The following is a 15,733-nucleotide window of genomic DNA, read 5'->3' as shown; positions in this document are numbered from 1 at the left end:
AAGGCGGGCTAGACATGCCAAAATCCTCTCCTGCGCAGCGCCGCGATGAGCTCGAGCGCATGAGCGTCCCCTCCCCTTCTCTCTCCTCTCCTACGCTGCCCCCCGTCTCGCCCGCCTGTCGACCGCGTTCCCCGCTCGCCCTGAGAGAATGAACGGCCAGGCTAGATAGAAGATACGACGCGCGTAGCGTCCCTCTTCGCGTTCCACGACGCGAGGTCGGTAGCATGCCCAACGGCCGCCAACGGAACGCGAACGTGCAAGTGCTCCGGCTTCGCATCGCCTCATGGTCCCCTTCAGCGGGAGATGGTGTAATTTTGTGCTTTTACTAGCTTGTAGTGAAGCCGTGGGATCACCTAATCACGACCACCGTGATCTGGCCGTGATCATGACTCGAAGGCCGATTGCGACTTTGCGACGCTGGTTGCGTCGCATAGGGACGCTCTTACTCTTCGGACGCTTGCACCCACGCACGCCTCCGCATTTATCGAAGATGACCAAGCAGAAATGAAGAGACGCCGTTGCAACGCTGGTTGCGTTGCATGCTTTCATTAGTGGCACGTCCGTTCTAAGCGACGGCAACTCTTCAGTGTTGCTCAAGGCCTCTCTGGTGTAATAAATGCACCGCGGATCTCTTTCTCAAAAGCTAAAGATGTAAATTGCAGTTTAAATACTCGCGACTCACGCTGGCCACATGCTTTCAAATGCGCCGGAGCGGAGATATCGGCCGAGAGTATACATGCTGCCATCTTGCGGAAAAGCAGAGGCAACTCGAGCACCTCCGTGACAAACACGGCGCATTGGCGGAGCGGCGCGTAGGGCTACCTGTTATTCTACCACCGCGGCCAAAACTACCGACAATGACGTAGTTCCGGTTAGTTCATTTCCACGCCCACACTTCTTGCGCGCTTGCTTGGGGGGCGCAAGACGAACTTTTCTTTCGCGTATTTTAAAGCTCCTGCTGCCACAACAGCGAAAAAAATTACGCCATCGTCGACAATAATGTTGGTCCTTGTTAACAACAAAGTTTTACCGAATTGTAAAACCACTTCAGCATCCCTTTAAACAATAAACAGACACAAAAACTATTTCGCCTGTCTGTGAGAGTAAGCGCCGCAGTGACTGCCTCTGAGTTTTCGTTCATACTGAAAGAAGGGATGATATTGCGCCTTTCTTGCGCACAGATTGAAAGAAACAGACAAGCACCAAACACCACTGGCAAAGGTAAGGGGATTCGTTAGCGCTAGTAAGATGACTTGCCAGTTTTCGCTAAAAGATATAGCCCCGACCCGTGCTAATTCAAATCTCGTCACTTCCTTGTCGCGTGTAGTTCCGGTCTGACGTAACAGCGTGGTCGTGTTTCGATATCGATACACTTTCGATATCGCCCTGAAAGTTCGATTATGCATATCTTAAATAATGAGTAACTTCTGAAGTTGCTGAAAAGTCGGTACGCCAGAAATTGTCATGCACTAAAACATTATAATATAAACAACTGTTCTCAAGTCAATAATTAAAAAAATGAATTACCGAATTTTTGTTAATTAATCGCGATGGCGTCCTTTCAACTGAGGCGAAGTATTTCTGCCTTGACGTAGAGTTTGTGTGCGAAAAGGGCCGGAGCTTTGCTCTCACAGGATTTTTATAAAATATCTGTACTAAAGTTTAAGAGAACGGAAATTTGGGCATGTTCGTTTGCATTCATTTTAAAAACATGCGCAGCAAAACGAAGACAGTATAGAAAGAAACAACGGGACGGGCGCTGACTCGCAACTGAAAAGTTTATTCGAAAAAACACATACTTAAGTACAAAAAGACACGTGATATTGACAACCGAAAACTAGAGTGAAGCCGAACAAACCATGTATATGCCACATGGACGCCGTCAACATGCGCGTGAGAAACGTCTAGTCACCAAATGATGCATGCAGATAGCTCTGTTCACTTTGTGTTAATGACACTGAAGGATGACTAATGCACGAAGCTTCCTCTTTACAAATGTGATACGCTTCGATGATTTCCCTGATGAGTCAGTTCTTATGACGGTGAATGATTGTACATACTTCAAAGCATGGCTCACAACCACATGCATTACATGCATTGCAATGCGCCCCGATGTGCGACAATCTAGCAGACCGGCTTGTTCTTTCATGCTCTTTTAGGCGCATATGGAACAAACGCAGCCCTATGCTTGACGCCACACATGCTGGAAGCCCCCATTTTGTTCTTCAATTTTGTCTAGACAGAAGCGCGGATGCCACCCATTGTCTTAGGCACCGAAAAAAACACGTCGGTGTACCTTACTGCCACACTTTTCAGACCATGTGACATGCGGTGCACATACGGCATGACTGCCGTCTTGCCTTCTCTCACGCGATCACGCTGCTTGCCACCTTCCTTCAGCGACCTAATAATCTTCTCACACGACCGAGTAAGTGCGTGCGCCGGGTAGCCAGCGCCTTTCAGCCTGGTCACTTGCCAATCAAAGCTCTCTTGAGTAACTTCTGGGCACGACTTACACACCGCCGCCTTCAAACACGAAACCGCTCTACCAGTTTTTATGATCTTAGAGTGGGCTGACTTGTAGTGCAAGAGTGGTTTTACGGAGCGAGGAGCATACAACCAACACAAATGATCATTCTTCAACGTCAATTCCAGGTCAAGAAATTGCAACACACCCGCACATGGTGCTTCACGTGTAAAAACCAAGCCTTGTCCGGCCTCCGCAAATCTATTCATGACCTCATCCACCCCACCTTCTGCTGTGCCTCTATCCAGGCTTCGACATCAGTGGATACCAGTTGCTGAGCATCATCGCCAATTTGTTTTGCTGCGCTGTTTTTAAAATCAATATCTGTGCTGTCTAAAAAACACCCTGTATGTTTTGTTTGCGAGTGGAAGCGTGCGAGGCCTGCCGAAGATCGCTGCTCAAGTACAGAGGAAACGCGCCCGCCCTCTTTCATCGCGGGAAAGCAGCGTCAATACTGGAGCCGGAGGTGGAGGTAGGCTCCGTGATTCTGCAGCAATGCGTACTTCGACCGAACCGGGGTGGTCGCACGCGGTCGCGCACCGTATCTTTAGGAGAGAGCAGCGAACGGCTCGTAGTTTTCTGCCTACGCTGTCATCGCGGAATGTCTAAACGTGCTTATCCCCATGAAATTATCATTGTCGTATAGTGCTTTCTTCTGCCAACCATAATATTTCAGCGAAACGTCCACCCCTCCCCTTTCCCTCCCCCCGCTTTCTTCCTTTTCAACGCAGTATTCTCCTCTTTTGACTCACCCAATTCAGCACGCCGGCCTCTCCATCTCCCCCACACCAGCTTCCGCAGTTGTGCCCTCCTCCTCCTTTGTTTTGGTTGGCGAGGAGTGTACAAAGCTTTCACGCAAACGAGCTAAGAAAAGCAGTTGCATTCTTGAAGAAAACTATGCGTGTCGAAACGTCGGCTACAGCACAACCCCTGTTTAGGAATTGTTTGTTGACTAGTTATTGCTGAAGGCACCAGGGATTTTCAGCGGAGCATGAGCGCGATATTCGGAGGAAAAACTGGCATGTATAAATATATACATATATTGTCACTCTCCAAGGCACGATTCCGTCCGAGCGCATGCTGAACGTGATCCTGTCCGTGTCTACAACAATTAACAAGGAAGTCCTCTCGGGAGCGCTGGACACCTTCAAGCGGGCCACAACCACTTCGCTCTTCCTGGACCACGTGGGTAAGGCTGGGAGATCTCGAGGTCACAATACCTCAGACATGGGGCCTAGTTAAGCGCTTTTTCAAACGAATAGTTACTGTTTTGCTTGTTTGTACAATGACGGCGGGATATCTTGCTGGTGCGAAAGGGCCGCATGTTAACAGAGGCCTGTAGTGTAAAGTCATCGCTGACCCACTCCGTGCTTAAAGCCTCAAAGAGCCCGTGGACGCCTTGCTGCCTGTCGTCACAAACACCCTGGTCAAGTGCGCGCTGTATATTCACAGCTGGCTTCTCTGATGGCTGTCCTTATGTACTTATAAAAGCCACCTTTCACATAACTTTCTTCCTCTGCTGCTGCGGCTGTACATACTAGTAGCCGAGTTTTAGCAAAGACCAGAAACACGTAACGCTAAAAGGAAAAATTGCGATTTTACTGCGAAAGTCGCGCAAGTATATACTCTGTCTCTTTCACGAACTTAGACACAAGGATGCTTTCATTTTATAAACGCCGTAGTTAGCCTTTAACGGCAACCTTGGGTCTTCTACGCAGCTACTCTTTTTACAATGAACGTTTCAGATTGACCGAGCCAGGAAGCATTCGCATACGACGCGCAAGAACGGTTGCAGATGTCTCGTCTACTGTTTCGCTACATTAAGTTAACTTTTATAATAAATTGCGCATGGTAAAGCTCTCGAAACATTTGCTTCGCAGGCTTCGACATCAGTGGATACGAGTTGCTCAGCATCATCGCCAATACATACGAAGATCTGGGTATAAAGGAACATCGCTGGCAGGGCGATGGCGCAAATAACTGCCTGATTGGCGGTTACGGGGAAGCGCGCACTAAAGCAATGACGTCACGACGAACTGCTGCGAACACGACGGAAGACTACGTGGACAAGGCGTACGTGTGGACTGTCGACAGTTCAAAGAGTGTACGTCGATTCCTGAGGTACGTGGTGCTCAAGAGCGCACATTGTAAATAAAAGGAGTGTTTCCTGTGAACATAGTTGGTGCAACATGGCTCTAAAGGAAGCACACAAATTGGTAGGACCTAAAATACGAATGAGACTGGACGAGTGGCACTACGAACTGCTTCATTAGGCCAGCGAAATTTTGACTGTATGTCGTAGTTCTTAGAATTAGACATGCGGATTACCGAAGTGACAAATGAAAACTTAACGAGAAAAAGCATAATTACATTTGTGTTCATGTGGCAGATTTCAACAAAGCATGCTCTGATATAGACAAGGCTAGCGGCGTGTGACTGCTACAATGGCGTCCGTTTTTCTTCATGTGAAACACCTGTGCAATTTTTCTCGCGATCGGGTTCTTAATTTTCGAAAATACTTTCTATGCCTGAGAAGCGTGGGTCACAAGAGAAGAAATTATAACGTGTTGGCAACTGCGCTTTTTTGACAGCTGCCACATAGTCCCGTGTCCGGTCGATTGTGCATCCACCGGTTTGTCCTGCGTAGGCTATCCCAGGGCTGGGCAAGATCGCGATACAAGTGTATCGCAGTAGTAACAACTTGATGAGGGCTAGTTGGTTGATAATCTGAACAAAGAAAGCAACATGGACTACAATGGAACGAAGACAACGGGACAGCGCTTGCCCCGTGGTCTTGGTTCCTTTGTCGTCCCTGTTCTATTCGCGCTGTTACTTTCTTTGTTCTAAGAGTATCGCGGTAGCATCTCAGAGATACTACTGAATATCTGTATTTATGTATCGAGATAAATTTGAAAAATGTATTTGTTCCTCAGTAGTGAAATACTTTTACGATGTATAGATTATATCGCGTTACTAGACGCGGGTATTTCTTTACTTCTTTTTTAGATGCGAAGTTTCTCTTGCTCGGCTCGGAGGTATGTAACGCGGCGTGCTAATCCGCACGCGGCGTAGTAGTCCGTACTCACACTACACATGCGCTACTCTCCTCCTTCCCCCTCTCCAACAGCCGCGCGTTACCCTCTCCACTTCTCTACCAGCACCTGCTTGCGCTTCTCCTGCGTTGTCGCTTCTACTCTCACGGCGCATACGCTACTCTCCTCCTCTAGCCTCCTCTCCTTCAAGTGGTAGAGCGCTCCGCGCGTTCAGTCCAGCGCCTGCCTCGGTTGGCTCCTCTGACATGCGGGCCCGACATGCCGAAATTCTCTCCTGCGCAGCGCCGCGATGAGGGCCAGTGCATGCGCGTCCCCTCCCCCTCTCTCTCCTCTCCTACGCTGCTTCTCTCTCGCGCGCCTGTCGACTGCGTTCCCCGCACGCTCTGTGAGAATGAACGGCCAGGTTAGAGGGAAGACACGACGCGCGTAGTGTTCCTCTTCGCGTTCCACGACGCGAGGTCGCTAGCATGCCCAGCGAACGCCAACGGAAGGCGATCGTGCAAGTGCTCCGGCTTCGCATGGCCTCATGGTCCCCTTTAGCGGGAGATGGTGTAATTTTTTTTGTCAGAGATGATCACACGTGTTTTGAAAGGGGAAAGGGACGCTTTTTTGTGCTAAGCAAGGCAAAGGCGCGCCACCGGTCGGCAACACAGGGAGGGTGGCGAAGGGTTCCCAAAATGCACAGAGTGGCCCATCTGGTGAAGCACCCGACGTCGCTAATAACATAATAGCGGAGGCAGTATCGTCAGACTTGGCGATAAAGTAGCTATTCCTTAAGGCTTGTGCAGCACAACTAATTTCTTACGGGGCCAGCCATTTGGCGAGTTAGCGAGCCTTGTGTTAAATAAAGTCACTGGAACGAGTAAAGTACCGCTTTCGTTGTCTCTTTGCCGCCGCGCCCTTTCGGCTCCTTCGCCACATAAATGGTCCAGCTCGCTCGCCTCGCTAGTGTCTCCCGGCTGCCGACGCACGGCGCTTTGAAGGGCGATTGTTTTTATAGCCTCAGAAAAGCGTGCAGGAACATTACGACATCCCGTATCATTTTGACACTACATCGCAAGCCTGTCGAGGCATCGATGAAGGCCTGGGTGCGGCGCTTCTGGGTGCAGCAACCGGCGGGAAACGGCCAAATCCCTCTTAGCTTTTCTCAACGCGAAAAAGGATGCCAAGCGACGGGCTTTGTGGCTGCATGCGCAGAATACGGCGCGACAAATTTGTTCTCACGACCGGTACCCGCCTTTGTGAGGCAAGCGTTTCATTGCGAATTCGCAAATATTGTTTCGGGGAATGTTTGCGCCTCCCCTGCACTAGTGCAGCTTGTTTCGCGTGGTTGTCGCAGGAGGTTCATGCTCAATAACATTGCCGGGCAGCTCTTCATTATATTTCGCGTAAAACAGACGCCTTTGGGCTCACATGTAACGATGAGTGCGCCATGGAAACTGACGGCTACAGATTGGTATTGCGTGACGTGACTGTATGACGAACATAAACAACAGTGTGTACCATGAAAATAATGGCATGCATGTCATGTAAGGCATCATTTACATGCCACGCTCATGGTGCACTCGCGCCAGGTTCGCTGGCTTGATATGCACCAAAATCGGTATTGCGTGACGCGACTTTATAATTGTACAAGTAAACCTGCTATGGGGGCTAGTTGGTGCGAATACATGGCTTGTTCGCGCTGCCAGGAACTGCACGACTGGTTGTATCAATCCGGCAGATCCCACGCACTGTGGGAATCAATCTAATGCGAAGCAGCCAGAAATGAGTTGCAGATATCGCCTTGTTTGTCTTTGCGGCAGATGAAGTCATTCGTGTCATGACATCTAGTTCACTATATATCGCATGTTTGTCATGCATGCATTCATGTAGAATCTGGTACATACAACGCATGATTTGTAATTTATGCAGGTCACCCACCCATGTCATGCCATGCCAAATTTGGTATACATCCAGTTAACAAAACGCCGGAAGCGCACAAAGACAGTGTAATGTAAACCATGCCGTACATGCCATGCATGTCATGATTTTCACTTTACCACCTGTCATTCATGTTCGTCATACAGTCACCTCGCGCTATACCAGTTTTCGTGTATATCAAGCCACCGAACCGGCCGCGAGCGCACCATGAGCGTGGCAAGTAAGTGATGGTGTACATGACATGCAAGTCATGATTTTCATGTTACCACCTGTCACTAACTTTCGTCATACGGAAATATTTCGTCATATCAATTTTGGTATATATGCAATTCATTAGGCAACCGCGAGAGCCCCGAGACCATGTCATGTAAATCATGTTTTACATGGTATGCTTGCCATATGATTTGCACGCTATGACCAGTAAGTTACGTTCGTCATACACTCTTGTCTCGCCATATAAATTTCGTGTGTATCAAGCTAGCGAAGCGGCCGCGAGCGCACCGTGACGTGGCATGTAAATCATGCCGTACATGTCGTACATGTCAATATTTTTGTGTTACCACTTGTAGCTTATATTCGCCATACAATCATGTTATGCCATACTAAATTTGTTATACAACCCCTTAACGGAACGACCAGGAAAGCACATAGTCGTGGGCGGCAGGGCCGTACCCAGGAATTTTTTTCGGGGGGTGTTTATGTGTAGAGCGGCTAACTTTGGCAACTGGTGGTCGCGGCGAATGCGTGCAAGTATTTTAGTATCACACGAAAAGTTAAAGCATGAAAAAATTTCGCGGGGTGTCAGAGCCCCCTCAACCCCCCCCCCCTTAGTTATGGCCCTGGTGGGCTGCTAGATAGATAGATAGATAGATAGATAGATAGATAGATAGATAGATAGATAGATAGATAGATAGATAGATAGATAGATAGATAGATAGATAGATAGATAGATAGATAGATAGATAGATAGATAGATAGATTACGTTCAAATTCGCAATGCTTCGCATTTAATAAATACCGACAACGAGCGCGTAAATGCCGCGCAGTTCGCATTTTTTTTTATCACGTTCGTACGCGTGCGTGCGCGTGTAGGCAAGTGAAAACTGCCACTCTTTCTTTCCTAATCAGGTAGAGAACAACGGTATGCTTCATTCGGGGCTGCAAAAGCGCACGCATTGCGTAAAACATTCGTCACTCAGCGTGAAATCAACGCCGCGCCTACGCAGCTCCGGCCGCGCTGGGCCAAATATCGCGGCGGGCAGGACGGTCGCGGTACTTTTCCCGTTCCAGTGACTTTAGTGTTAAAGCCGAACCGACGCTCTCTAGCGGACATACTGAGAATCTGCGGTTGCCTGAATGCAGTTAGCGGCACAAACTTCTCAGCTAAGCAGATCAGTGTAAAATAAATGTATGCATTTTCTCAATTCACTGGTGTTAGTGATTCGGGCAATATAGTTTACATGCAAGTCTCAGTGCGTGCCAACATTATTCACATTATTATGCTGCACTTAATAAATGTCTTTGCGGAGTGTCAGCATCCCCGTAATAAAATGTATTCCGGTATCTGTATCTTTACCTTGGGACTCTGTTTTCGTCTTTTCGCAAGTGTGTCTCCGATATATCCGGTTACATCAAAGGCAAATGTATCTCAGTATCTGTATTTTAGACTTCCAGTGCATGTATTTCGATATCTGTACTTGGGAACACTTTTTATTAGTATCTCTGCCCAGCCATGGGCAATTAAGGAGAGAGTTGTATGCATTACGCCACACCTTCGGTGTGTGCGACAAAGTGTGTAGTGTAATTATATCCACAAACGTATTTTTGCTTCCGTTCGCAACAGACGCGTGGAAAAGATTGGAAACCAGTAGATCGATCTCATATATTCGAAGAGACAATATTCGAAGCTTCCATTGGTTGTGTTTGCTGAAGTCTTCCTATAACGCTAAACATTTCCCCTTCGTTCTATGCTTCAAAATCATTTTCAGGGAATCTCATCGCAACTTTCAGCTTGTGTTAACTTATTCTCTACGCCGATGTACATCACTTCAATTTATCTCTTGTCTACTACGTCACTTCCGTACCTCAAAACTACTGACTCAATTCATACCAGCTGCCTTCTCTACATTTACAGTATTCAGGGATTGATAGGACAATCGGAGCCCGTGGCCGCCGGTACATGCAGCGCCGCTCCTGGTTGCTCATGGAACCGAAGTGTTGCATTGTGGTATTCTGGTACAAGTCGCCAACGAGACGCCTTTAGTTCACCACTCTGTCAGCGTGGCGCAGCAAGGCTTGCGCGCTTTCGTATGCCGACTGAAATGGTTCGCCGGAGCGCATCTCCTATATTGCGGCGCGAGCAGAAGACGGACGCTCTCTTTCACGCGTTTTGGCGATGCAGCACACATGCTGCGCAAGTAAGATACAAAATTCAGCTAAGACATTGTGCCTTACACGCAATCGTTGACGCTACATCGGCCGGTGCTTGCAACACGATGCAGATTGGACGCGTCGAACCTGGGCAAATGAAGCGGGAAGACCACAGGTATTATTTTACTTCAACGTGGTTTGTCACTGCGATTGATAACAGCGACGACAGCGGGCCCTGCTATTGAATGTTGGCAAAATACACTGCTGACATGCACGCATGTAAGGCGCAATCTCTTTGCTGAATACTGTGCCTTACTTGCACGGCATGCGTGCCGTATCGCACAAGCTCGTGAAAACGAGCGTCATCTGCTCGCGCTGCAATATAGGAGGTGCGCACCGGCGAGCCATCTAAGTCGACATACGAAAGCGCGCAAACCTTGCAACACCGCGCTGGCAGAGAGGTGAACTACAGGCCGCCTTGTTGGCCGGATGAGCCATTCTTTTGCGTTCTTTAACGTGCACCTAAGTATAAGTACACGGGCCTCAAGCATTTTCGCCTCCATTGAAAATACGGCCGCCGCGGCCGGGATTCGGTCCCGCGACCTTCGGGTCAGCAGTCGAGCACCATAACCTCTAGACCACAGTGGCGAGTTTGGGGCGGGGGAGGATTGATGCATCGACTGAGAAAAAAAAGAAGACAGCTTTCGCCTTCGTGTCGTCTTGAGGCGAATGCATAAGAGACCCTGTGAGTCTTTTCTTTAAACTAATAAATGGTATATAATCAACAGTTCTCAACACTGGCCCTAGCCTTATACTCCCTATATGGAAATTAATTTGAGAGCCCTTGCCAGCAGCGGATCCAATGAGTGATGGCGATAGGGTGATGAGGTCTCTAAGGGCGGCCACCACCTCTCCTCACCTTCTCGAAAAGCTGTAACTTGAAGAATCTATATTTGCCCTGCTCCCCTTATTACCAATGCTTGACGGGTAGCCACACTTTGTATATTCAGCTGAAGCCAGCATGTGGCGATACATTTGAGTAGCATTTCCTATTTGGACACTAATAATGCGGCCTAAAAAATTCCAGCCTTACTGTTGTGCTACCCCAAGTGATCATAAACTCCATGCTGTCTGCTACAAATCCACCCGAAAGCACAGTTTCTCCTGATCCGTGAGCTCCAAAACAGCTTATTTTACACTCCAAGAATTGCTCTAAATCCTAAATTCGCTCGACTACCACTGCCATATGTACACTATCAAGATGTCTATCGTGATACTATCCAGCAGCACATGAGCAGTAACATACGCATAGTTCAAAGCAGTACATCCTGGGACAGATACATTTTTCTATTTTAGCACAGCGGCAGCCGTGCGTCGAGAGCAGGCTGGCCTCGTTTTTGAAAAACCACATCCAAACTACACCCATCAGCAACTATAAATGTGAAAAGCAGGAGTTTTTTTTAATGGCCCCTATAGACTGTGGGTAGCTTCATCGTGTTTGTAGAGGATTTATTATTATGGTCTAGAGTTTGCTGTAAAAATTACTTTTTCGGGTATTTATAGGGAAATCGTGTACCAGGTTCGCATTGTGACCGTGCACACGTGTTTCCTTTTTTTGTGTGTCCACTAGTGAAATTGGTAAAACTGCACAATTATAATGTTACCTGCGGAAACGCAGTGCTATGGTATGATTCTGAGAAACGTAGACCTCCACAAAACGCGACAACAAAATACCATCGAAGTAGTTTTCAATAGCGCTGATTTCGTCTAACTTCAAATGCTGAATTAATATACGTTGCGCTCTTTTTCGGGGTAACTTGGAAAGGAAACGGCATGAATGTGCGCACAACTGAAAGTTCAAATGCTGCACGTAGACTCGTTTAGGCAAATTGAAGTTCACAACTTCATTAAATGCAACAAACTATAATGCACTAATTCGCAGGTGTCGTGCAATAGTGAAGTCTCATTTTGTTGCTTTTTAAGTCGGTCCGACAATAAATAAAGAGAGGACGTGTGGCACAGCATTTCTTCAGCTTTAAACTCTTTTTAATATACCACGTGGCTGAAAGACACTGAGCTAAGGCCAGTCTACTTGGTGCTGACCTAATGGCCGAGATAGCCAATTTTGCTTATTCGACGTCAGCAGAAGTATTCAAGACGCCATTAAACGCTTACCTGAGTGTCAGTGTGGTGAATGACCTCATTGTCATCAACGCTGAGACTTAACTTACAGTGTCCAATACCTCGTACCAATGAATATATTCATAACATTGCACTCACAGTTATACAGCGCAATGCTTTGTTGAATTACCCAAAGAGCAATAATGACGCCTGCAGCCGAGCATAATGACTGATTTAATGGTGCTCTATCGTGAGTCTTTATCAATTTTGTAAAGACCTTCACTTTAATCTTTTCAGGTGGAATATAGATGGCATGGCGACCAACGTGCCAACAACTATTTTGAATGTTCTCAAGGAAGGCGAATTCCTGAAGATGTATAGGCTTGCAACCGCACAGGACAGCCCATGGACGCGCATTGTATGAGCACCAGTTGTTTCTTTGTGGCCAAATAAATTGAAGAGGACCCGCAGCTCAACCGTGATAAATACCTGACTAATTTGGATAACATTCGTCAGTCTTGCTCGCGAGCGTTGGGCTAGACGGTCTTGCATATCTGGTGGGGATATGTTAGCGCAAACAAAAAACGAAAAAGAACACACGAACGGAGACGAATACAAGCGCTACTTGCAACTGTTTCATGGCTGCGAAGGGTTCGACATATGCATCATATGTCGCTCATGCGCAAGCAGAGATGACAACGAACGCATACATGAGAAACGCTTGCGAAAGATTCTTAACTCAACTCAGGGCCAAGCAATGCCACAGACGGCTCAGTTATACAAAAGCCGGTGTTCTTTTTTTCATGGCACGAGCAACCAATGACACACTTGTTTCTCCTCCAAGTACTTCCGGTCGAGCACGTCCTGTTGTCCGCATATTCAAATACAGTGTATTAATGACCCTAGCTCTTGACTTAGACATCTGGTAGTGACACCATGGTAAAATATATATGACACCATGGTAAAAATATCAAACAGCGCTTTCTTAAACACAAGACGAAGGAAGAAGAGACACGCACGGCGGTGAACTAGCAACTATATCGACGCAGACTGACACACATCGGGACTTTTCATCTTCTGAGAGTTTAGCAGACACAACCCGAGCGTATGAAAGTTTCTCAACAGCCTCCATACCCGTTTCCAGGCAGAACTTTGGTGCTAAACGCAGTGTCGTTTCCTGCTGGGCATCCACGGTGACGTGTCCTAAGACCAAGAGCTTCCCTTCGGCATGCTACCGCTTTGCTCCTTTTATTTATTTATTTATTTCATTTGCATACATAGATACACAAGGACACAGAGAAAATAGGGAGAGGGCAAGCTGGCAACTGCCCTTTTGTGAGCGAACGGCGAACATTAATCCACAGGAAATCCGTGATTTGGTCAGTCGTTACACCAGTCATGAAACATGCGCTGGTTGTGGCGTGTATTCCCGTCGCAGCACTTGGTACGAAGAATATCTTTGAACAGTCTCGCCTGGCGCCACCGTTCACTTTGGAGTATCTTGCATATTCTCTTGGTGTGGCTTCCGGAAGGGCGCACACATCCGCAGAAGGCTTGTAGTTCCGCAGGGCAGGTTCCGTGTCGGCAGTGCCAAGAGGCAATGCGAGCTCGGCAGATGCTCACAGCAATGAGCGGAGTCAATACCACTCGGCTTGACAAGTCGAGGTTGGCACACATAAACTAATAATACACGCCACAACCAGCTCATGTTTCGTGAGTGGTGTAGAACGACGGACCAAATCACGGATTTCCTGTGGATTAATATTCACCGTTCGCTCCCAAAAGGAGCAAAGCGGCAGACTGCCGAAGGGAAGCTCTTCGTCCTAGGAGACGTCACCGTCGATGCCCAACAGGAAAAGACACTGCGTTTAGGACCAAAGTGCTGCCTGAAAACAGGTACGGAGACGGTTGAGAAACTTTCATACGTTCGGGCTGTGTCTGCTGAACTCTCAGAAGATGAGAAGTCGCGATGTGTGTGTCAAAATGCGTCGATATAGTTCCTAGTTCAGCGCCGTGTGTGTCTGTTCTTCCTTCGTCTTGTGTTTAAGAAAGCGCTGTTTTATATTTTTACCATGCAACCTCACAATGTCTCCCAATTTGCGTGTCTTCAATATGGCACGCTCCTTAGGAAATGCTCGACACTCAAACAAAACATGTTCCACGGTTCCACCTGTGATCCCCATATCATAGGTATCCAGTATGACTCTTAACTTTTTACGAGAACCATCGATTTCCTACCAGTTTTACTTTTTGTAAGACTTTTTCTGTGTATTTGGAAAACCGGAAGTACTCGGAAGAGAAACTAGAGTGTCAGTCGTTGCCCGTGCCACTAATAGGCTTCCTCAATATAACTCTTCAATTATTCCTTGCAATTCATAGCCGTCATTGTTGAAGAGCACCTTGTCGTCTGGAAACCGTAAATTGCTAGGATGGATGGATACAACTTTATTTGAAATAATCAAAGTGAGTGTGGTTGGGCCCCTAGACGTCCGGGAGCCCCCTGGCCGACATCTCCGGGTAGCGGCCAGCGGCCCGAAGAGCGGCCTCCCACGAGGAAAGAGAAGGATTGGGAATAGGGTCTATCACCAGGGGCTTTGGGCAGCTCCACAAACAGTGGAAAAGATCAGCCCGGGGAGCCCCACAGGCGGTGCAATGTGGGGGATGTAGAGCTGGGTAAAATAGATGTGCCAGATAGGGGGAAATGTTTTCGTCTGGTGCTGGCGCCACACCGAGTTCTCATTAGGAGTAATGGAGTTGTGAGGGGCAGGCAAATTTCGTCTGCCGTTCCTGCAATAGGACGTTTTCTGATGATAGGTGCAGATTCTCCCTTCTGGTTTTGTCACGGGTTTGGGTGAGTGGTCCTTCAGGGTCCGGATAGAAAGACCTCGGACATGCGCATTAACGCGCTCATTCCCGGGGATACACTCATGCCCAGGCACCCACGTGATAGTCAACGGATGGGGAAGCGAAGGAATGTTTCGCAAGATGCGTGATACCGTGTTTGGTGCTATGCCTTGTACGGAAGTATCGATATGCGCTTTAGGAATCGGTACAGATTTCTGTAATGGTAGAATCTGCGGCCGCATGCGCCACTGCTAGGGCTAGTGCGACTCCCTCAGCCACGTCGGGGCGAGCCGTTTTAATCGACGCGGAGATGTTGATGCGTCCGTCCTCCGTCATAGTAGCAGCTGTGGCCGTTCCTTCAAGTGGGCCTACCGCAGCGTCGACATAATGGACGTCATCACGATTTCTGTACCACCGTATGTATTAATCAGCGCGAGCCTTGCTAAGATAATCTCCGTTAATCTCAATTGCCATTTCTTCTCAATATATTATTTCGAATACTTCTTCCATACAAGCAGTGAATGGTACTGGAGAGATCGCATCTCCTCGCTAACTCATGTGGCCTCTCAAGGCGCGCATCGAGTCATGCCCACTACGCGTTCACTTGTTCTCTGCGGCGTTCGTGGCATTAACGAAAGAAAGAAAAGCGGTGTCCATGTGACTCTCGCACCAGGAAACTGGTTTTAGCCAGGTGTTGACAGAAGTCCGCTGACCAGTTGACCGCTGATAGTTGACCGGTGACAGTTGACCGCTGATACACTATTGCACTTTTGCGTTTTCGCAGACACGATATGCAACACGAGCCGCTCGCTTACCCCGATATTTTGAGGCTCCGCGTATTACACCAGAGGAAGAAATACATGTCCACTGTTGTGAAGGCGTTTACTGAAAAACC

The 15,733-nt window shown here is 47.9% G+C and overlaps 1 protein-coding gene across 1 annotated transcript in view; it reads left to right on the top strand.

The window, feature by feature from the left end:
• LOC119406795 (dermonecrotic toxin SpeSicTox-betaIB4-like) overlaps window positions 1-12,418 on the top strand; it is a 35,955-nt gene extending 23,537 nt beyond the window's left edge. The window contains exons 4-6 of the mRNA XM_037673529.1: window positions 3,585-3,716; window positions 4,408-4,648; window positions 12,292-12,418. Coding sequence (XP_037529457.1) covers window positions 3,585-3,716; window positions 4,408-4,648; window positions 12,292-12,418 — 500 coding nt within the window. The remainder of the gene's footprint in view (window positions 1-3,584; window positions 3,717-4,407; window positions 4,649-12,291) is intronic.
• The last annotated feature ends 3,315 nt before the right edge of the window (window positions 12,419-15,733 follow it).

This window comes from Rhipicephalus sanguineus, chromosome 10 (genome assembly GCF_013339695.2).
Source record: "Rhipicephalus sanguineus isolate Rsan-2018 chromosome 10, BIME_Rsan_1.4, whole genome shotgun sequence".
In the NCBI taxonomy this organism is placed as follows: domain Eukaryota; kingdom Metazoa; phylum Arthropoda; class Arachnida; order Ixodida; family Ixodidae; genus Rhipicephalus; species Rhipicephalus sanguineus.
This window is presented reverse-complemented; position numbering and strand designations above follow the sequence as displayed.